General features: G+C 32.7%; 2 protein-coding genes across 2 annotated transcripts in view; one reads left to right on the top strand and one right to left on the bottom strand.

Annotated features, from left to right (window-relative positions):
- The window catches only part of LOC118187697 (uncharacterized), a 532,717-nt gene that overhangs the window by 343,267 nt on the left and 166,907 nt on the right, over positions 1–22,543 (bottom strand). The window lies entirely within an intron of this gene.
- Positions 1–22,543, top strand: part of LOC118205400 (uncharacterized) — a 55,225-nt gene that overhangs the window by 7,621 nt on the left and 25,061 nt on the right. The window contains exons 2-3 of the mRNA XM_085826510.1: positions 8,995–9,116; positions 11,283–12,044. Of these exons, the coding sequence (XP_085682636.1) occupies positions 8,995–9,116; positions 11,283–12,044 (884 nt within the window). The remainder of the gene's footprint in view (positions 1–8,994; positions 9,117–11,282; positions 12,045–22,543) is intronic.

Here is a 22,543-nt window from a genome sequence, read left to right as displayed (position 1 = left end):
CAACTTACTGCCTTTCCAAAAAGGAATAATAATTTCAATAAATTCTCTTTTTGGCCTACACCAGGATTTTAAATCATAGTATGATGCTAAATATATTTTAACCTCTAGATTAACTCAGGATGCACTTGAAAGTCTCTTTAGTCAGATTCGAGGGCTTGGTAGGTTTAATGACCATCCATCACCTAGTGAAGTTATACGCCGCTTAAAGCAATTAGTACTCGCTAATAAGCTGCCAAATTTATCTTCAAAAGTATGCATGACTAAAGAAAGCAGAAATATTGATTCATATTTAACATCCGAAATACTTGAAAGGGCTTTGAAAACTGAGGAGGAAGATGCTTTTCCATTAAGTACTATTGATGATTTGGATTTGGATTTCATAGAGGAACCTTCTCCTATGGCATGGGAATTAGAATTGAATTCCGACAGACAATTTTCGACAGCCGAAAAAGAAGCATTAACATATGTTGCAGGTTATATTGCCTATCGTGTGCGAGACAAAGACCCATCATTGGGAACAATATCTAAAAATAGTGCTGATGAACCAATATTTAATTCAGAATGGATTAAATTATTGTCCTTAGGAGGTTTCACTACACCTTCTCATTCATGGATGAATACAGTTTATGAGTTCGAAAACATATTTTGTGCAATTCATGGTACAGGTTACTATAAAGGGAAGCATGTAATTGGCTCTTTAATTAATAAACTGGAGAAATATTATCCTGAAGTTAACAGAGAAGCAATTCGTTTATTTTGCAGAGTGAGAACTTTTATTAGAATACGTTTCTTAAATAGAAATGCATATGTTTTTTCCCAAAGAAAAGCAACCCAAAAAGCAAAAAAATGGATTGCTTCAAATGTGGCAGCCAATAAATAATGTTTCAACAAATTGTAGTTGCATTGCGACTGTACAAGTAAGCATACATAATATGTTTTGATTTGAAATATTTCTAGATTGCATTTTAGAAGTTAATAGCGTAAAGCATATTTCAAATGAGAACTAATTCTGCTAAGTTATTGTTACAGTTATTTTTATTGTATCCTCTGTTATTATTGATTCGATTTTGTGTTAGCTTAGCATTCTAGATAAAATATATATAAAGTATGATGTTAAAGTAATTGGCATAAGAAGACCTGCCCCCTAACCCCCACTTTTGAAAAATTAAATAATTATTTTCGGTACTGTGAGTAAAGTTGTTTTGTCTAAATTAAGATAATAATCTTACATGTATTTATTTAAATGAAATATTGATGTAAGCCTAAGTTACAAAATTATTTAAAAAAATATATGTTATTATATTGAATCGGGATAAAAATATGCCAATGTAAAATTTACAATTAGGCTGAAACTCAAACTTAGATTAGCAGAAATTTTGCCATATATAACCATACATGTTTAAAACTATGCCAATTTAAGGTTGTTTTTTGATTAATTTTAAATAGCTGTTATTATAGTTATCTTAGAAGCAGTAGTACAGTTCTCTTAGTTAACACGCAGATAAAGAAATGATTAGAAACAAACAGGCATTTAAAGAAAAAAAAATCCCTGCAAATAAAAAAAGGAACTTTATGCTAAGAGTAGCGCACTTTATCTATTATTTTAAAATTGAGTAAGTACTATTAAATTTTGTAATGTTCAGTGTAAAATGCATACTGCAGTAACATTGTCTCTTCCAAATTATAGCTATCTTTCACACACAGCTCATTTTAAACGCTGGTTCTTCAAATTTAAAACGCTAATTTCTATGTTGTCAATTGCATCTCCGCTCTCGGTGGCATCATTGCTACGTCATCACTCCTCACTGCATGTTTCAGGGGGAAACGCTCTATGAGCTAGCCCTTCTCTTTAGTCCTGTAGCAGTCCTACATACGAATTTCAACTTTCTGAGGCCAGTCGTTTTTGAATTATGTGATGTACCAGCTTTTGTCCGCAATAAATAGGTTGGTGAAGAAATATAGATGTAGTCGTAGCTTAAATTATCAGACGATAAGTTTAAAAAACAGAATCCATTTATTATTGCTCAGGAGAAATATCAGTTACAAAAATCATATTTCCGGAGTAAATAAAAAAGAATTACTAATAACTTTTTGTATGAAGTTTACTGCATCGTCACATTAAAGAAAAGACCCCGATATTCCTTTGCGAGTCCTTTTATAGCCTCTGGAAAAGGCGGAGCTTCCAAGAAATGACGTCAGCCTCGTCAGCCATTCCAGTTCGCTTTAAATATCTCCAGAACATTCTATACCTGTACGTGTAGAAAAGGCGGGAAAAACAACTTGACTACGTGGCTGTGGATTTAATTCCACGTACTTTCAAATAAGAGACCGTCACCATTAAAACTGAAAAGAACATACAGTTAGAATTTTAAGTGTATTCTTGACTATGGAATTTTATTATTACATATATACATATATATATGTAACATACGTACGTTCAGACGTCACAAGAAAAATCTCTTTTGAATCCGCTTTAAATCCACTTTTAATCTGTTTTGGAAAAAAGAGTCCTTTATTCTGTCCATCCATACACACAGATGATACACAAAAACATCGTTCAAATAGATTCCAGAGGGTCAAAATAAATATTTTTGTTGAAATATGTTACCCGAAAATTTTCGCAATTTCAATATTCCTTTTACTTCGTACAAGGAATTAATAAGGTAATGCACAAGGTACAAGGTACAAGGTAAATGCACCATGTACTTTTGAGAAAAATAAAAGCATTGCTTGAGTTTGCTGTTCTAGCTGCGTCGTAATCCACTCAACCACGCCTTGTTGTTAACGATTTGGAAAGTTTACCATTTTGGATTGCGATGAATTTACCTGGGACATTTTATTGCATTTTCTAAAGTTGGGTCATAATCTATTAATTCCTTAAGTTGTTGAAATTGTGATTTCCTTATTTTTTCAAAAATGTTGGGGCTGGTAGTTAAAATTTGGTCGCGTATATATTACATATTTAATATTCTGTAGTCTATATGTATTTGCCGGTTCCTTACGAACCAAGATCTGTCTGTAATTTCTCGAATTAGGTTATTCTCGAATATGTCAAGTTTTTCCTTATAGGTTTTGCAGACTGTCGATCAGGTTGGCATTTCTTACATCAGTATGGGACTAATGAGGGTGAGGCAAATTTTTCTTTTTGTTCAGATGTGGAATTTTGATCCTCCACCGATAAGCGGTTGTAATGCAACATTGGAAGTGGTTATTATCTGTCTGTTCTTTGATGTCTGTTCTGTGGATCAAAGTTGATTCCAATGCATTTCACAGAATTTGTAACTGGAAGTGGTAGGTCACTTATTTTGATACTAAGAATTGATGCTTTCTTAGGGATTAAATAGTTTTCCCCCGGCCGTTGAGAAATCTCTAGTACCTTCCACTTGCCAAAATTACCGGAAGTCGTATGACAGCCGGATATAATTACAGGTAGGATTAATCATAATTATTCAATTACAATACCAGTAACAGTAATAAAGGAACAAAACCAAGATGTCTGGTGACTTTCGTCAATTTCTCGCCAAATTTGACGATAAAAATTAGTCTCCGAAACCACCGTGTAAACATTTTAATTTTATTTTAAAGGAGAAGCTTCGTCTCTTTCATGTATTTCGTATTAGATTCGGCAAAAAATACTACTGTTTCACATAAAATTTCGCTAAAATTATTTACATATATACCAAATCTGTAATAATATGTTTATTGCTTTTTAATCGCCCAAATTATTAAAGCACTGCTTATTAAACTGGATCATATTTGAAATATAAAATAAAGACTTTATATTTTGCCGAATGACAATACTATATGAGCTGACTATATTCGAGATCACTCAGAAGATTAATAAGAGATTTTATGTTTTTTATTTTATGTTATTTTATGTTTCATGTAACGGCAGTACTTGCCACGGTGAATGAAGACCTTGCATATAACATAATGTAACATAACGAATGTGAGGGTCTAAAATTTTGTAGAATTTGCTAAGGACGTTACTAACTTCAAAATGGATTTTCACAATGACAAGGGCACCTTTGGATTGGAATCCCTTTTGTGAAGTATTTTGTCTTGGAATTATTGTGATCTTGACATATTTGAATAAATACCTCCAGCATTTTTATGAAGGATACTGTAATGGCAGCATCTTCGCAGTATAACCTGTTACTGTAAAATATGAAATTCGTGGTTACTTTTTGCCGCCCGATTTGACTCGTAACCATGGTAACAACAGTTACGGTAAAAAGGTTGAGTCAAATAATTTCCATCCCCACTTTATTTCCGTTTAGCTACATGAAAACTACGTAGATAGATACAATTACAGCCTCAAAAGACATAGAGAAAATAAGTGATGTCTGGTGATAACGGCACGAGTTAAGATCGCAATCGGGTAGGCGGGCAACAACCTTGAAGTGCTTATTTTAAAGCAACAGACTATAATATGCAGCTATTATGTACTTTCCGTCTGGGTTGCTTGTAATTTAATTTTTGATACTATTTTCTTCTTTATTTCCTGATTATTTAGAATCAACTCTCGATTTACTGGCTAATAGGGGGGATATACACAGTTAATTCATAATCATGATTAATCTAAAGCCAGTAAAGCAAAAACCTCTCACTATCTTGATGATGCACAGAATTCGTCGTTAAGTCCTAATTGCTGAGAAGAATGTTTAGCTTTTTTTTTTGCACAAATCAGTCCATTTATTGGGTTTGTCTTTGGTCTTTGCTGAGTAAACTATTCCAGCATGGCTTTATCCAAGTCCTCGTAGGTTGACCTTTTTCATTGTTTTACTTTCCTTCATTCCCACGGCAAAATCAGACGCACACGCAAACCGCATCTGCACCATCTCCGTACTGCAAAGACATTGATTTTATGTTTGATCCATTCTCTACTTTACTTATCGTTTCGAGCTTCTGATGGATAGAAAAAAACAGCACGCTTTCGTTTTATATTCTGACATGTTGCAAACGCTACTGATTACAATAATTCATAACCACTTATTCAACGAAAAAGTAAAATCTAAGCTTTCCTTTGAAGCTTCTAAGCGGGTTCTAAAAATAGCAAATTCTGTTTCGGTGACAGTTAAAAAATTACTCATACACCAGAACTTCTTCAATCATCGTATCGCCAAATTAAAAGCGCGTTAGCATAAGGAAAGGATTTATAACTGTAGTCAGGCTGTTAAAAATGGGTCCAGGGGTGAAGTCGCTGAGCATTGATCGTTCAGTACAGGGTTCGAATCCCAGCGAACAAGCTGTTTATATGAGAATTTTCGTGCGTTCCCCATGTCTAACGTATATACGAGCCAGTTTCCCTTAGAAGGTCCTTCACAAAGGTCTATATCCCCTTAGGCAAATAGCCCTCGAGTGTTTTGCCATAACAGAGGCGCTCCGATTAAGCCGCAACCCGCTTAATATGTCTCCGGTAAATCGGGAGTTGAGTGTATATACTTTTATACATGACTGAATTTTTCTAAATGAGAGGAATTTTTTTTTAAAATGTATATTAGATTTATAAGGAATTTTCTCCTTCTTTTCTGACTGCCTTCGTGGTATAACAGTAGCTCACTCAGCGTGTATTCGAGAGGTCCAGGTTCGAGTCCCTGTGAGGGCACTGAACACTTTTCAGCTTCCTGACATCGATAATCTTCGTGACTCTACAGTGGGTGATGGATGATGAAACTAAAATGATGACGATACTATGATGATGACCGTAAATACTGTGATAACGAACTAAAAGGTGATGGATGATGATTCTTCACCACCATGATTTGGCGACAGGGTCCTTAATTCCCAGTCACCCTTTAAAAAGGGGGTGTATATAAGGTATTTTATTCCTCCTTTCTGCATGCCTTCGTAGTGTAACGGTAGCACACTCGGCGTGTATTCGAGAGGTCGAGTTTCGAGTCCCGGCGAGGATATTTCATTTTACCTTTTACCGCATGTATAGAAAATAAAAGTTATCATTAATAACAAAAATATACAGAAGGCTAGCTCAATGCATTTTAAACACTTCTCGCGTTATTTCTCCGTTAACATTTCTCATGTGTTAAGAAACAGCAACAATAAAGGAAACAGGAAGTATTTAACAATTGCTTTAGCTAATTAGGTAGTAGTTTGCTGTTAGTAATTTAAAAGCAATTAAGTTGCCTACTGTTCGTGCACAAGGTAAGTAGAAGTACACGCAGCTCTAGAAAAAAGAGCTTTGGATAGAAAACAAACCGAAAAAAGTAATTTCAAGTTCAGCATTGCGAATAGTAATTTAGAACTGCAAGAAGTTCGAAGAATGCTTAAGTAATTATTTTATTCCAAAAAATTAATCAAGTTGTTTAAATCACAGTCATCAACGATGACAATGACCTGAAGATTATTTAACACTCTTATTAGTTTAAATTACCCTGATTTTTTTAAAAGAAACAGAAAGGGAAAAAATTTAATTTAATCGTTGGTAAAATGTGACTAGCTTTTTATGTAGATTTAAGAACTAAAGGATTTTTTTACCCCAAACAATACAATTACCAAAGATGAATAAGCTTTTAATTTCTCAGTAGCCCAAAAGGTGTTATTAGTCTCGAAGTAGGATTTTGCGTTTGTTTACTATAAACATCTTTGCATTCTTCATACTGGATTCTAGGATGACCTTCATTTTTCAAATTGTTGCCACCAAATATCATCGCCCTCTGTTACTGTTAAACAAATTAATTAATAAAGAATTTGCATCCATGTATGTATGCATTCTGAAAAAACTGCGGTACCTAGAGCTATTAAATTCTGAATAGCGTAGTCCTCCACCCGAACATGCACACACAAAAGCCCGAATTTTGAATCTCGAATTTCTTTTATGGATGAATGAATTTTTGAATGAATGGAATGAATTTTTGGTTAACAAAGCCGACGATCTGAAAGCGAGCAGTGGCAACACTATTCGAAACAAAATAATGTATACATGGAATGTCATATTTCACCATGGCACTGGATGCGAATAAATGGAACTGTTTTGCGTGCAACAGCAGAAAGAGTCGCCATTGAAATGAAGGACGTGTATGAGACAGTTTTCTCTGATGTGAAAAACTTCTCTACATCTGTAATTAATTTTCATGTATTTTCATCTACTTACGTAATCATTTCCTTCATAATCTTCATTAAATGTACGAGTTAAACGGTCACTTTGTGTTATTATATCCGTTTTACTCCTGGACAACCGCTAAGCTCTCAGCTATCTTATGAAGTCCAGTTCTACAGGACTACATCTGTAAGTATATCCACCGCCTTACCTGGCCATACGGAATCTACATCTGTAAGTATATCCACCGCCTTACCTGGCTTAAAAGTCCTTATCTGGCTTTTATTTTCGCAATCGTTGGACCTAGTTATTCGTGTTTTGAAAATGTCGAAAAACTTGCGAAAGTTTTACATCCATTATGAAAAAAAAAAATGAAATTATAAAAGGTTTGATCCCCGTACGACAAAAACTAACCAAGATATTTAATTTCGAAATTTGCAATTTTTCATATCGTTTTCAAATTGCCTTAAAGAATCGGTTAATTAAGTTAGAATAATTCGAGAAAAAATAAGTTTAAATGAAGTGCGTGCAGCAAAAAAATGTGTAAAATTTAATGGGCCATACAAGGAAGTCATGAGGTGTCCAAATCAGATTTTTTACTTTTTGCTTAAACAGATACCTTTGCATTTCTCATTCTGGATTCTGGGATGTCCTGCGCAAATCTGCAGTTTACAACGCTGTTCTTGACCATCTTTAGTTGGTCAACGTGGTCAATCAGTGCCCAAGGTTGCCATATTTTACCTCATGTACAGAAACTGCGTAGGGCTTCTGACGTTTTGTTGGAATGAATGAATTCCTAGAACTGGAGATACGTGATTGTGGTCTACCTCACCTTGATAACATGTTGACAACAAACCTGGAAAATGCTCAACTTTCTGCAACTGTCACATTAGACTGTTATGAATCTAACTGACAATTTGAAGTAGTGCGGGTCATATCATGCTAAAAAAAAATATCTGCTACCGATAAAATAGACACCTCTTATAAATCTGGCAAACGCAGGGCTGAAAATATTAATATGAGGAATCAGTCAACTTTTGATATTACACTGGTGTGAAAAACTTAAACAACAGGTTTTTGTCATAACTCCACGAGAAATCATCTGAGAGACATAAAATTCAGAAATGAGAAACAGCTTTTTGTATTTAAACGATAATGAAAGCATAGTTGCGCAAAAACGAACACAATGCATACAGTATGGAATCAAACAGAAGAAGACTTTATTGAACTCCCAATATCGTTACACATGATTGTCTATATAAGACGAAGAACAGCAAGCAGATGTTTCTTAGTATGAGATATGCTCTTACTGCAATGATTGCTTCGCCCTGTCTCACCATACTCAGCACCAGATTGTCCAACAGATCTTGAGGTAAGCGTGTCCATTCCTCAATCAACATGTGTTTCAGTTCTTGAGTGTTCCCCGGAGGATGCAAACGTGCCGCAACACGTTTCCCCAAATCATACGTGTTCTATGGGATTTAAATCAGAAGAGTACGTCTGCCAATCCATTCGAGTGGCATCTTCACTTTCCAATAGTTTCTGAACAGAAAAAGTCCGGTGTGGCAGTGCATTTTCGTTCATGAAAACGAAGTCTGCTGCAATGGCACCTCAGAACAGAAGCACATGGGGCAGGATCACCCCACCTGACAGTATTTGATCTCCGGTTACAGAACCTCTGTCGAAAACGTGGAGCTCTGTCAGTACCTCCTATATACGAAGCCAAGCCTCTAGGGTTGCTTGAACGGTCTGACGTCATCTAAGTCGTCATTCCTACCATCTTCCTCGCGACAAAGAATGAAAGAATATACTTCGGTGTCGTAGCGTAGTGAACTGACTGTTGTTTGAAAGTGTAGTGTGCTCTAATAGAACATTTTTTATTTAAATTACTTTATTTTTTATTATGCCACATAAATGCTGTTTTGCAACATGCAAAGGAAATTATAAGAATGGCCCGAAGGTGGCTGTATTTAGTTTTCCTACGGAAGAACAACCGAGAAAACAATGGATTTGGAACTGCAAACGAAAAGATGAATTCAAGCCTACGAAACATTCAAAGGTAAGCATGCATTTCATTTTTAAATTAGAAAATTCCTGAAAGATTAATGTCATTGAAAGAAGCATGACTTGAAACTGTGAAAACAAAAAATTCTGATTGCAAGGGAAATAATTTACTAAAGTTCCATTGCATTCAACCATAGAAAATAAAACGAAGTTTTAATTATTTTCTATACAAGCATAGTTATATATTTATTTACTAGGCAGAAATTTCTCTTATTATGAATGAGTATTATTAATGAATTCTTTCAGTAATTTATATTTTCGGCGTCGGGATCTTTATAACACGCACATTGATTTGGGATTGATTAATCTTTCAGGAATTTATGTTATACAGAGCTTATACTGAATTTTAAAGTGATTATAAAATGGACCCTTTTCTCAATAACTAGTCAATAGAAAATCCACCAACCTTATAATGTTCATATTATAACTTTAAGTAGATAAATATAAAATGCTTCAAGTCGTAATTTTAAAGCCGTTAATTTAAAGTTGTTTTAGATATAAGTATTTAACTGTTTGGGTATACTATTTCTTTTGATTTAGATAAGTCTCGTTCCACCTATTTTATTTTTATTTTTTTTCTTTTTAAAACTGAATGTATGCAATGCCCATTTATTATATGCTAGGAGCATTTGAGAATGCATTTTGCTCGTAACTCATGTGAACAGGAAATTAATGTTAATTATGCAATGTTCTAAACTTTATTAATTCTAAAATCCTTAAAAAAATTATGAAATATATGTAAAAGAAAACAATCGTATAAATGGACTAGTTTTGAGAGTAATTATTTTAATTTCTGGAATAAGTTACAAGGTGTTTAAATTAAACTGTCTTGTTCAAATAATATTGCCTAAGATTGTAAGCTTACTAGTTTTCACTACATGTTAGCATAAATCCTAATTAGCCTATTAAATTGTTTCATGCACACACACATTTATAAAAGTACGAGTTTCTTATGACAATAACACCTACCTTGTTACAGTTGTTCACTTGCTACTGGCAGTAAGTTCTTGTGGGCTTGAAATTTACATTAATTTCCTATCTAAAAACACTTATATAAGGGGTTTTGTTTATTTATACTTGTTGCAGTGGAATATGAAAATGTTTCATTGTATTAATAAGTTATATAACTTTTAAAATTTTTGAAAAAAGTTAAGAAAATTATATGGAAAATAAGCAATCTAGTGAGCCTTCCACAGTAATATAATGTCAAACACGATTCATGAATGTGAATATTTCACTCCAAAATTACATAAGAATAGCCTAAAATATTTAATTACTGCAAATAAACTGTTAAATATACAAATTCTTGTTTTTTTTCTTTGTGTATCATATTTTAGCACTTATACTTGTTTTCAATAATTCAAGAAAAATGAATTTTTTTAATGATTAATGATGTTTTATGCTCTTAAATATAAACATTCATAGGCACACAAGTAAATTTGTACTTCTGGTTGTAAACATATCATTTGTAAAAATGTTTAGAAAAAGAGCAAGTAACTTTATATTTGAATGGTACGAATGAATGTGGTTAATCTTATTCTTATCCATCAACTGATGGTTAATCTTATTCTTTTTATAACTGTATTATCACCATTTTGAATGTAATTCCATAACCAAGTGTTGTTTTCAAATAACTGAAGAAAGAAATATTTAGGATGTAGCAATTATATATTACATGAGCAATTGTATGTTACCTGAGGATGTATCAATTAAATATTACTTATGTTATATGCATTTGACATATGACAACAAACATGTGCTAATTATTTGCACTTTTCAAAACTTTATGACAGCATCCATGGCTCTTTTTAGCCCAAAAGAGTTAATAGTTTTGTTTTAAGATTTTGCATTATTCACTCTAAATGGCTGCATCACTTTTTTGCATTGTGCACTTTAAATGGCTATATCTCTTCAAATTGTTACCATCCAAACATTATCGCCCTGTATTATTTTTAAAGAAATTAAATGATGAACGTTTTCCACAACGGTAACCCTTCCCTTAAGCAGATAGCTCTTGAGTGCTTTGCCATGATTAAATAAAAATACAATAAAACCCTTATTAGACTGTGCATGTATTTAAAGGATGGCGAATGCTTACGATTTTATAATTGTTTAACCTTTTGATGCATGTTTATTTATTTGCTCTTTTTCATATTAAAAGGTGTGTGAACTTCACTTCAAGCAAGAGGATGTTCTGAGGCAAACTGAATTCTTTGATGAGAAAACTGGAAAGAAGATCATTATACCATTGTCATATCCTCGTTTAAAGAATGGTGCAATTCCAAGTCTGTTTCCTGATGGTCCGAGTCATCTTAGTTCCAGTGTTTCATCAAGGGAATCACCAGAGCATAAAAGACTCAAAAGAGAACAAGATGCACTCGAAAAAGCCTTAGCCTGTAGCTTAGCTGAAAAGGAAGAGTATGAACGAAAACAAATGTTTTATAATTTAGATGAACTAAAAATTTGTTTTAATACTGTGAATTTACCAGATAACTGGATAGTTATACACAGGCCTATACATACTATGATTCTTAATATTTCTAATGACAATCATCCAAGAATTCTAAAATCATTATTTATTGATTGTAATTTGAATATATCTGTAGCAATTAGAAATATACCTATTAAATCACTGAAGCAATATGTAATCCCATCAAAAATTAACAACCTTAAAGATATTTTAAGTATTTTAGAGAAATTAGACCTATTTGCCTCAAATGATTCATCTGAAGACAGTATTCAAAATTATTTACAAATTGTAAATGAATTAATGACAATTTTAAAAGAGAAAATTCCACATAAAAACAATGAAATAAATTTTCTCCTTGAGCAACTATCAAACTTGAATTCAGAAAAACAGCAATATAGGTATTCTGCAGACTTTCTAATATTTTCCACTTTACTTCACACAATTTCACCATATGCATATAATTTTATTCGAAATTCAGAAAATATTATTATGCCTCATCCACGGACCATTCAGAAAATTTTTTCAGATTTTAATATATATCCAATAAATGAACAATACAACCAAAAGTTCCTAAGCTACATAAAATTTAAATTTCAAGAGCTATCAGAAAAAGATCTGCTTGTTATTTTAATGATTGATGAAATTCATCTAAATCAAGCATTTGATTATAAAGGTGGTAATTTGTGTGGAATGGCATATAATTGCAAAAATGCTGCGTCTAGTGCATATGTTTTCATGATTCACAGCCTATTATCTGTTTATAAGGATGTTGTACATATTTTGCCAGTGAAAACACTTAGTGCGGATAATTTGTATATTTATATTAAAAAAATTGTTGTGGGATTAGAAAATATTGGGTTTAAAATTATTGCTATTGTCACTGACAATAATTCGATTAATAAAAAGGCTATGTCTCTGTTTTCAGAACCACCTAAAGTTAGTATTGTTTATCAAAACCCTGTTGACGAATCTAGGCCAATGTTTTTTATTATTGATACAGTGCATATTTTAAAATGCATTAGAAATAACTGGATAAATCAAAAAAATAATAATCAGAGTATGTTTTTCCCAAGTTTTGATGATGCTTCACATATTGAAACTGCATCTTTTTCTTGTATTAAAAAATTACATGAATCTGAAACTGGTAAGTTATTAAAGTATGCTTATGGTCTGACAATAAAAGCTCTATATCCAACTAACTTAGAAAAACAAAGTGTAAAGCTTGCATTGCAGATTTTTAATGATAATGTTGTTGAAGCATTATTTTCTTTTGGGCAGCAGAAAGAAATAATAAATTCCCAAGAAACTGGAAACTTTATTAAAATAATAAACACATGGTGGTCAATTGTAAATGTGAAATCTATTTTTAAAGGGGTTCATAAAAATAATGTATTTGAAACACCTTTCACTGTGGCAGAAAATGATGAAAAATATGTTTTTATGAATAACTTTTTGAATTGGCTAGATAGTTGGAAAAATTTGAATTTAACCTCTGGTTGCCTAACCAAAGAAACTCATTTTGCAGTATACCATACAACGTATGCTTTAATTGAGATATCAAGGTATTGTATAAATGAGTTGGGTTTTAAATACCTTTTACTTGGAAAAATACAAACAGATATGTTAGAGGCTAGATTTGGTAAGTACAGGCAACTGGCTGGAGCTCACCATAATATTTCTATCAGACAGGTTTATGAAATAGAGGGTAAATTAAGACTTCAGAGTAGATTACCAACCCTAATAAATTCTTCAAAATTTGGAAATATTCCTCTTCATGTATCTGATTTTAAAGACACCGAAGAACAAACTTTTGATGACACTGATGTACAAACATTCATAGATGAAATAACAGTTGAAGATAGTGATATACACGACATAAAATTGGATGTACCTATTTTGACTTATATAGCTGGATATTGCTGTTATAGTATGCTAAAAAAGTTAAAATGTGATGTATGTAAATCCAATATTACTATTGATAAGGAGTTAGCTTTAGAAAACGATGAAAATATTCATTCATGGGTTAAGGTTTTTGATAGAGGTCTTATGTATCCTCATCCTGATATTTTACATGCTGTTATATACAATTTTATTGTTGTTAAGAAACTTATTTCAGATGAATTTGAGCAAAAATTTTTATTTTCGGCAAATCCACGAGTTACAGTGTGTAAAATTACTCTAAATTTACTTCATGAAAATTTTTTTTTTAGAGTTGAATGACTGTCCTAAACTTCATGACCCTCAAATTATTTTGAAAAACATCATACAAGCATCAACGAATATTTTTCTAAATAATTACTGCAAAAAGTTGAATGATAATCTTTTAAGTAACAATTTAAATAAGCAACGGAAATTGAAAACATTAAAAAAATAATTTATGCATACAGCAGAAATGACATATACTATGTTTATAAGTTAGTAAACTTTATAAAAGAAGATAGTGACACTAATCTATTGTTTCTTATTATCTTCAGACTTAACTTGTAATTCATTTTATTTAAATGAATATTTTTTGCAGAATGTGGATAGTATGTTAAATAAAAAAATAGTGCTTTTTCTATTTGTGTTGTGAAATCTTTACCAACTCTTTCAAAATGCATGCACACACACACACACACAAAAACCATTTGTAATAGTTAACTAATTATGACAGTAAAGTGCTAAAGTTGTTAAGTCTCTTATATAATATCATTTTGTGCAAAATAGGTGTATTTATTGTAAACTAGAGAAATATTGATTTTTGAAGATAAAATACTTTGCCAATTAATATTATTATTGTTTAGATTTTGAAATCAGTATCTTGCAATTTTTTAGTATTATTTTAATTGAAGCAGACATGTTTATTACATTAATTTTACACTGTAAGAAGAAAATAAATATAATTTGTTTTTACCTACAATTTCATATGAGTTATTTTTATAGATATTCATGCATTTTTATGGAGGAAATTCATATTCTTATACAATATTTCATTGTAATACATGCTAGATTCTGTCAAAACTAAAATGAAATACTTTGGAATTAAAATTTCTAATGATGTGGTTGTACATATACAGGGGAAAACTTATCAAAAATAAATTGAGTAAAAAAATATTTTTAATCCTTCCCAGCTGTAAGGCTTCATGCAGTTATACTAAACTATTTTGATATTAAAGAGACTTAACTGTAATAAAAAATAAGTAGCATCAAGTTACATAAATAAATAGTCATCCCACCCTTTTTCCCACTGTAGTATGCAATGCCATTTCCTGTTACTTCCAGTTAAAATTTACTAGTACAAGAAATTCAGCCAAAAAAAATAAATAAATAAAATCCTTTTTATATGTTTTGAATCCTAATTGTGTTGCTTTCCTTTAATAAAAATCTGAATTATTTTGAAAATTTTAAATCTTACTTTACATCTTAACAATCAGGCTATATTTATTTTCATTTATAATAGGAAAATACATAAAACTTGTTATTCTTTCAATTCTAAGAATTGAGGACATTTGATCTATTTAGATGTTTTAAAAGTTCCTACTGATTACCCTGATAAAAATTCCAGTAAGTACATATATAAACTTCATATTTATCATTTGCTAAGGAATTCTCAAATAAGTTACAATGAAATGCTTTCAGGAACAAAAATTTACAAGTTACAAAAAAAAAAAAAAAAAAAAAAAAAATTATATGCACATAATTAGACAAAAGGGATGTTACAAACATTTAACAATAAGAATGAAACATAAGAATTTTGAATTCCTAGCAAGTGTCAAGTTTGTTGAATTTTTACAATTTTTCTTTTTTTTATTATTGGGGAAGATGCAGTTATGTATTCTCAAATAATGATCTAATTTAAAATGCCTAAATATATGAAATGTTTTGCTACCGTATTTTAAAACTACCAATGAATAAATATTGATAGATGCTAAAAAATAGTATTTTTCAAATCATTCTCCAGGTTTCTCATCTGTTAAGAAATTCAGTCCCACACTGAAGTGAAAAAAAAAAAAAAAGCGGAAAATGACTAAACAATTATGTGTAAATTTGTATTTATGAGAAACAGAAAATGCCGTTAAAAATTGATTAAAATTAATTTAAGGATTTTTAGTGTTAATCAACTGTAAACTTGCTTAATTATGCATTATCCTCTTTGTTAAGGAAGAAAATATTTAATAAAATATATATTCTTCAGAAAGCAAACTAGCATCAGCCAGATATTCAGTATATATTTATTACTACTAATCTGAAGTATGTTGAATTAATTTCTTTACTATACTGTTATTATTTTAAGCGTAAAAATATATAAGGAAAGTAAGGTTAGGTATTTGAAATTAGAAAATGCAGTCGATGAAATCAAATCAGAATATATATATTTGCACACACACACACACACACATATATATATATTTAAAACCAAACGATATAGTAAGCCTTATGCAAGGAAATAAAAACTACTTTTCATTTTCTCTCCTCTTAAAGGAATAACAGAGATAAGTGGTTTCATGTGGCAACCATGCTTTCTGTACATAAGGACGACTTTAGTGACGTAGTGTGCGGCGTGCCGTGGCTTCGTTTATAGGAGGTACTGGCATGGAGGTAGGAAAGGGTACTTCCTACCTCCATGGGTACTGGCTCTGTCCGCCCGTTCAGCATAATGCCTCCCCAAACGAGAACTCCAGGACCAAGGTCTCTTTCCGTGAGGTTAAGGGGATAAAACCGTGTCCCGACCCCTCTCCAAATCAATAGGCTTCGAGAATCGCTTGTGGCACTAAAACGACTCTCGTCCGTAAAGAGGACACGACTTCATTGATGAGATGTCCAGTTTTTGTACTTTCACCACTCTAAACGGTGGCGCCGATGGCCAACTTTCAAAAGGATGCAGCGTTCAGGACGGCGGGGGAATATGCCACCTTTGTGAAGGCGTCTGGACACAGTAAACCGCGACACTTGTCGTCCCTTTGCTGTACACACTTGCTGAGCTATGGCGCTTGCTGACTGTTTTCGGGCTTTTTTTATCTTCGGTTATCTACTGAAGTTGTGTTTCTTGGGTGGCAACCACAAAACTTTCTAAGAGCTGTATCTATCGTTTGGAAGGCTTCCCAAGCGCGCGAAACAACACTTTTTTTCATTCCGAAATCTTGAGCTACACTAGTCAAATCTCCAGCTTTCCGATCATTCTTCCACTTGTGAGATCATCCAGGCGATTTCTTCTAGCCGTATTTCACGAAAGAACTGACGTGTACATGCAGCGAATGTCTTTAATTGCATCTCCGTCCTTCTTTTTATTGAAGTCTTGAGTTGAGCGCGTCGACCGCACGCGTTTTGCGTACGCTCACCTCGCCTGTGACGTTTTGTTCCTGACATTTGCATACGCATGACCTTTGTACTGAATTGCGTTTTCAATGTACTGATCGCAAGAACCCCTTTTCAGCAATTTCATAGCTATCTGACTAAAATTTACATTGCAGCTTAAGTTTTGCGCACCAGTGCATGGTCGAGGTCTCAATGGAAGCCAATAATAATAATAGCAACAATAATAATAATAATAATAATCTAAAAGGTTTCAGATTTTATCGGTGGCTCCAAAAAGGTTTGTTAAGGTTTTTGAGGATCTTCCTGAGCTCGTAATTTACCAGTCTGCTCTTTTACTCCCTCCTTTCCTAGCTTCTTTTGTTTTATTTTATTTATTTACTTATTTATTTTTCTAGCTGCGTTAGATTCTTTGCACCTCCGCCAAATACAATTCAACTTCAAAATTACAAAATTTAAAAAAATAGCATAGCAGCATATGTTTAGAACTCCCGATACAAGGTTAAGTGTCGGTAAACTTTTTTCTAATTTTTTTCAGTCTTTTCTCAGTTTATCATATTAATGTTCAGTTTTCTTAGTAAGATGGCTCGAGAAACTTTCTTTTTGGTCTTTCTGTTATTTGGTGTGTTAACTTTATTCAATAAATATCACGTTCTTTGCACTTACGGCACATAAAATTCAATTCAACATCAAAATCATAAATATTTAAAAACAGCATATCTTTAGAATTTCCAACAGGCAGCCTCGCGCGCTGGAGATAAAAATGCCTTATTGCTTTGTGTTGCCCTTGCTTACTTCCAAATCACTGAGTTTGTTAATAAAAAATTCCTTTAAGTTTTACAAAATATGAAATAAATAAAAAAATACTTCACTCTATGGAACTCTTTAGTAGAGTTTCATAGAGTGAAGTATTTTTTTATGAATTATCTTTCGGCGTGAAAATATTGAACATTTTTAATTAGATGGATCAGGAATTAAATGCAGTTTTATTATTTAAATCAATCCGGTTCAAAAGCAATAAATTAATTTTTTTAAGACCTGCATCTGCTGCTTTCAAATAGCTTAGTTTTTTTAATCCATTACAGACAGATTCAATTTGGAGGACAAATATCTTACATTTTGCTGAGTGACAACAGATTCGAATGAAAAGTGAAACGACCCATTTATAATGATTGTACGCAAAACAACGTTTTGAGACTAATAGCCCTCTTGGGGTTATGTTTAAGTTTTATGTTTAAGTTGTTTTCCCCTCTACCCTAGAATTTTTTTTTTTTTTTTTTTTTTCTCCCCATGAGTACTTTTCGTCCATTTTGATTCCTTATAAATTTTATCAAAGCACAAAAAATTGCATACTGTATAGAAAGAGATACACTCATTAGAAATGTAAGAAATTATTCCATTATACAACCGTCAGTACCTTTCTTTTTTTCGTTTTTTTTTTTTTTTTTTTTTTTTTTTTTTTTTTTTTTTTTTTTTTTTTTTAAGTTCCACAAAGGGTTGTCTGGCCAAAGGAAATAGGATTAGAAGCAATTATGCCCTTTCTTAATTTATTTCCTGCTATGTTAACTGTGAAAAACAACAAAAAACATAGACATCTATTCGACCTTCATGTCCTAATTCAGACTATCAACTATCAAATTACAGTTACGATTATTGAAACACATTTGCAAATTTTGATGCATAACAAATCAGTCCAGGTAATTGACTTTAGTGATAATTATTAAAACTAGTATGAAGGTTATATTTTGAATAACCTTGAAGTCATGGTGAAAGAGTTCGAAAGTTAATCGAATTTATATCTCTCAATACCAAATGAGTGGAAGAACAACTCTTTGACGTCACTTGACGAGGAAGTAGTAGAAAATTTATTAAAGACATTTATTTACATTAGGGTGTGTTATTCCCCACCCAATAAAAATGCTAGCTTGAACCTGAAAAAAGAAAATTCAAGGGTTAAATATTGAGTTTTATCCCCTTTAGAAACATCTGTTCTAATGTACTCATTTTTCGTGAGTACATTATACTATTACACAGTCTGATAAATTACCAATCATAATACCTGTTACCAATTTCGTGGGAGAAAATCTTTAATCAAATATGCTCTGACTCCTGACAGCTGTTCCCAGTCTTCAAAGAAGGTGTTTAGGTTATCTTTCAAACGTTCTTCATTTTTTCCCCCGCATGCTCAGCGCAGGAAATTCAGAAAATTAAAATTAATATACCTATTTCTTATTAATTTATATCTCAACTTCATTTTTTAATAAAAAATTTAGTGACATAATTTATAACACACCCAACAGGTGATTTTTATAAACCTTAACTGTACCTGTGCGCTTAATAAAAAAATCTGATGTGCACACCACATGACAGATACTGAAGTTGGTCGACCAGTTGGACTTCACTATTCTACTAAGAGTTTCAAATGAAAACAAACGGCCGGCTCATTAACCCTAACACCATTAAAGTTTTAAATTGTTGATAATTCTACAACTTATACCTTTAGTATAACTTTATATCATTACACCTTTAGTTACCATAACTTTATACCTTTAGTTTATGCAAATTAACTAAAGGTATAAACACCTCAATTCCATAAGAAAATAAAAATACAACACGAAACATAAGAACGGTGTAATGCAATCGCTTTTAAAGCAAAAAATGCACAGTTTACCAACACATAAGAATTAAAAAAAAAAAAAAAGGAGCTCCCTGAAACGGGTAAAAGGGTGTATATATGTGTAGTTATACATACATACATATATATATATATATATATATAATTTATTTCCTAAACAGTATTGATTAATTGATTATATTATCTCCTAAGTTTAATTAAAGTAGAATTATTTTAAAAGTGTGCATCCAATAAATAATTCTACTTTAATTAAACTTAGGAGATAATATAATCAATTAATCAATACTGTTTAGGAAATAAATTATTATTAACTAACTTTGCAGCAATTGCGCAAGTAATAATAACTTGTATTCGCACTAAATGGATTTAAGTTCATACAACATTATATATATATATATATATATATTTGGAGGGCCAATTGCAACAAAAAAAAAAGGGAGAGTACAACTAGATATTATAGTAGGCCTATATACAAAATTCCACCCTTCTACAGCTAATCATTGTTGAGTTTTGAGAGATACATACATATGTACGTATCTCGCATAACCGTAGACACCACGAAAATCTTCCTTCTGAATACATTTACTATCGGTTTTGGAAAATATTGTTCTGTATTCTATCCGCATGTACAGATGACACGGAAAAAAAATCGTCTAAATGGATTTAAAGCGGTCAAAATGGATATTTTCATTGAAATACCATACACGAAATTTTTCGCAATTACTTCATTGTACACGCAATAACAAAGTATGAACTCACCTGGTATTTAATTACATTTTGCGCTTCATTGTTACAAGTTTTTAAACGTGAAGGGGCTGACTGCATGGACGGTTTCGTGGTTTTGTCCCTGTGTATCATGTATACGAGACAGTTTCCATTGGAAAGTGCTCCACGAAAGCCTCCCTCCTCTTAGGCAGATAAGTCGCTGAACACTGGTAGTTCGGTCCCAGGTTCGAATCCCGCGAACGGGCTGGATGCATGGGTGTTTTTCGTGGTTTTCCCCATGTGTAACGTGTATACGAGCCAGTTTCCCTTAAAACGTCCTCCACGAAGGCATCCCTCCCTTAAGGCAGATAGCTCTCGAGTGCTTTGCCGTAATCTAATAAACCAAATCAACCTTAGGCAGATAGCATTCGAGTGCTTTGCCATACTCAAATAAACCAAACCAAACTATCGCACAGGAAGAAAATGCAAAATTCTCCGGCGGTCGAGGATAAATCAAAATTTAGTCAACATTTCGAAGCCTAAGTGTTGAAGTTAACAGTTTCGTAAACAAGGCTTTCAAAATACATTTAGCGTATTGTACTTGTTTTTTTTTCAAAATAGTCAAGTTATGGCAGTTTCCATTCACGCGTGCGACACTCTGATAAGAATAAAAGGGGCACCACAAAAATTTCCCTCTGTTCCTTTTTACTGTAGAATGTGCCTCCCAAACGGGAAAGTAACTAGTGCCGCTGGCTACCATATAGAATTCCATATTCATTCTATTTCAATTCAGGCCCTTAAGGGCCTGGGTTCGAATCCCAGAGAATGCATGTATGTTTGTAAATGCATCGTTTCTTTGCGGCGTGGGGGGGGGCACTCAAAGTATGCGGCGAGCCAAAAGTCCACTGGATAAAAGGAGGTGGTAGTAGAAGAGGGTGGACGACCATCAGACCCGTTCCCCGGGGTGCTCTCCTTCAAACTTGGAGCGGAATTGAGAAAGTCGGACTCTGACCTGTATGATGCTCAAAGCTCTTGCAAACTCCTTACCACGATAATAATACCAGAACATCCTCCACGAAGGCATCCATTCCCTTAGGCAGACAGCTCACCAGTGCATTCCCGTATCAAATGAACCAAGACAAACTAAATTTTGACAGACAACAACAACTGATTCCACATACAGTGAACTAATTTCTGTCCGCATTATACTCCAGTGTTCTGTCCAACCATGACAATGCTTTGCTTTATATATCCGCAACCTTTGTTCGTACATAAATCTGTCATTTAATTGAATTTGTATTTTGAAATGCAAGCACAGTACGCATTCTTCTTTTCAGATTACAAAATAACGAAAAGGCACAGACAAACTGCTTTTCCAATAGTTGGTACTAGGAAAATAGTTTCAAATCAGCCGATTGTCGTGCATCAGCAACTTACTTCAGTTCCACAACGGCAACAATTTTCAGTTTTTGCACTAACAACACTTGTGCACAACAACGTTGCTATAGCAACATACTCTCATAGGCGTTTTCACAATAACAGTCCAAATCGTTATAACAATACACCTTTTATGAGCCAGATAAACTAACTCTAGCTTGATACACCATCAATTTATTTGTATTTAATATTTATTTTTATTAATAATAGTGGTATTTTCGTCTTGAACGTAACCAACCTAAAAAGGAGGCCATGTATTTTGCGATTTGTAATGTTCCGTCAAGTACGGATGTTTTTGTCATAAGAGATATAAATTTGAATAGATTAAACTCCATAATCACGGATTTTGCTGCTTGAATCTTGAATTACCATGGCGTTGCCTAGCAACTAAATTCTATTTACGTCACTTGTTACAGCTATGAAAAAGTGAGAACGTGCTGTTAAACTAAAGTATGATCTTCAGCGCTTGCAATTATCCTTTTTTTCGCATTCTTACGGACACAGGAAGCATTTAAAAATACGGTAAATATAGGGTAATATAGTAAGCAGGGTCCTATTTACAAACCTGAAGGGCACTTGAAAGTAAAGGATCAACCACGGTGTCTCGTTCACCCCTATGGAAATCAAGCCTTGGTTTTAATCCTAAAGAGACCACTCGCACATTTATTTGATAATTTTGTTTTGCTGTAAAAAAATCTTCTGAAAAGAAAACATTTTTTAACTGCAGTTATGTTTTCTTAAAGTATAAACTATCGACTGCTAGTTGACAGTTTTGTTTTCATGTAAAATAGTGCTTTCAGAGAAGCAATTAATGGAATGCTATGTTTGTGTTCTTTCCGAAGACAATTTTCGTATCTAATTATTTCAAAAAACGCTGTGAAAG

Source organism: Stegodyphus dumicola, chromosome 11 (assembly GCF_044657685.1).
Source record: "Stegodyphus dumicola isolate Sdum_Otavi_A_Nest chromosome 11, ASM4465768v1".
Lineage (NCBI taxonomy): Eukaryota > Metazoa > Arthropoda > Arachnida > Araneae > Eresidae > Stegodyphus > Stegodyphus dumicola.
Note: the sequence above shows the minus strand (reverse complement) of the source record. Positions and strands in the feature narration are given on the sequence as shown.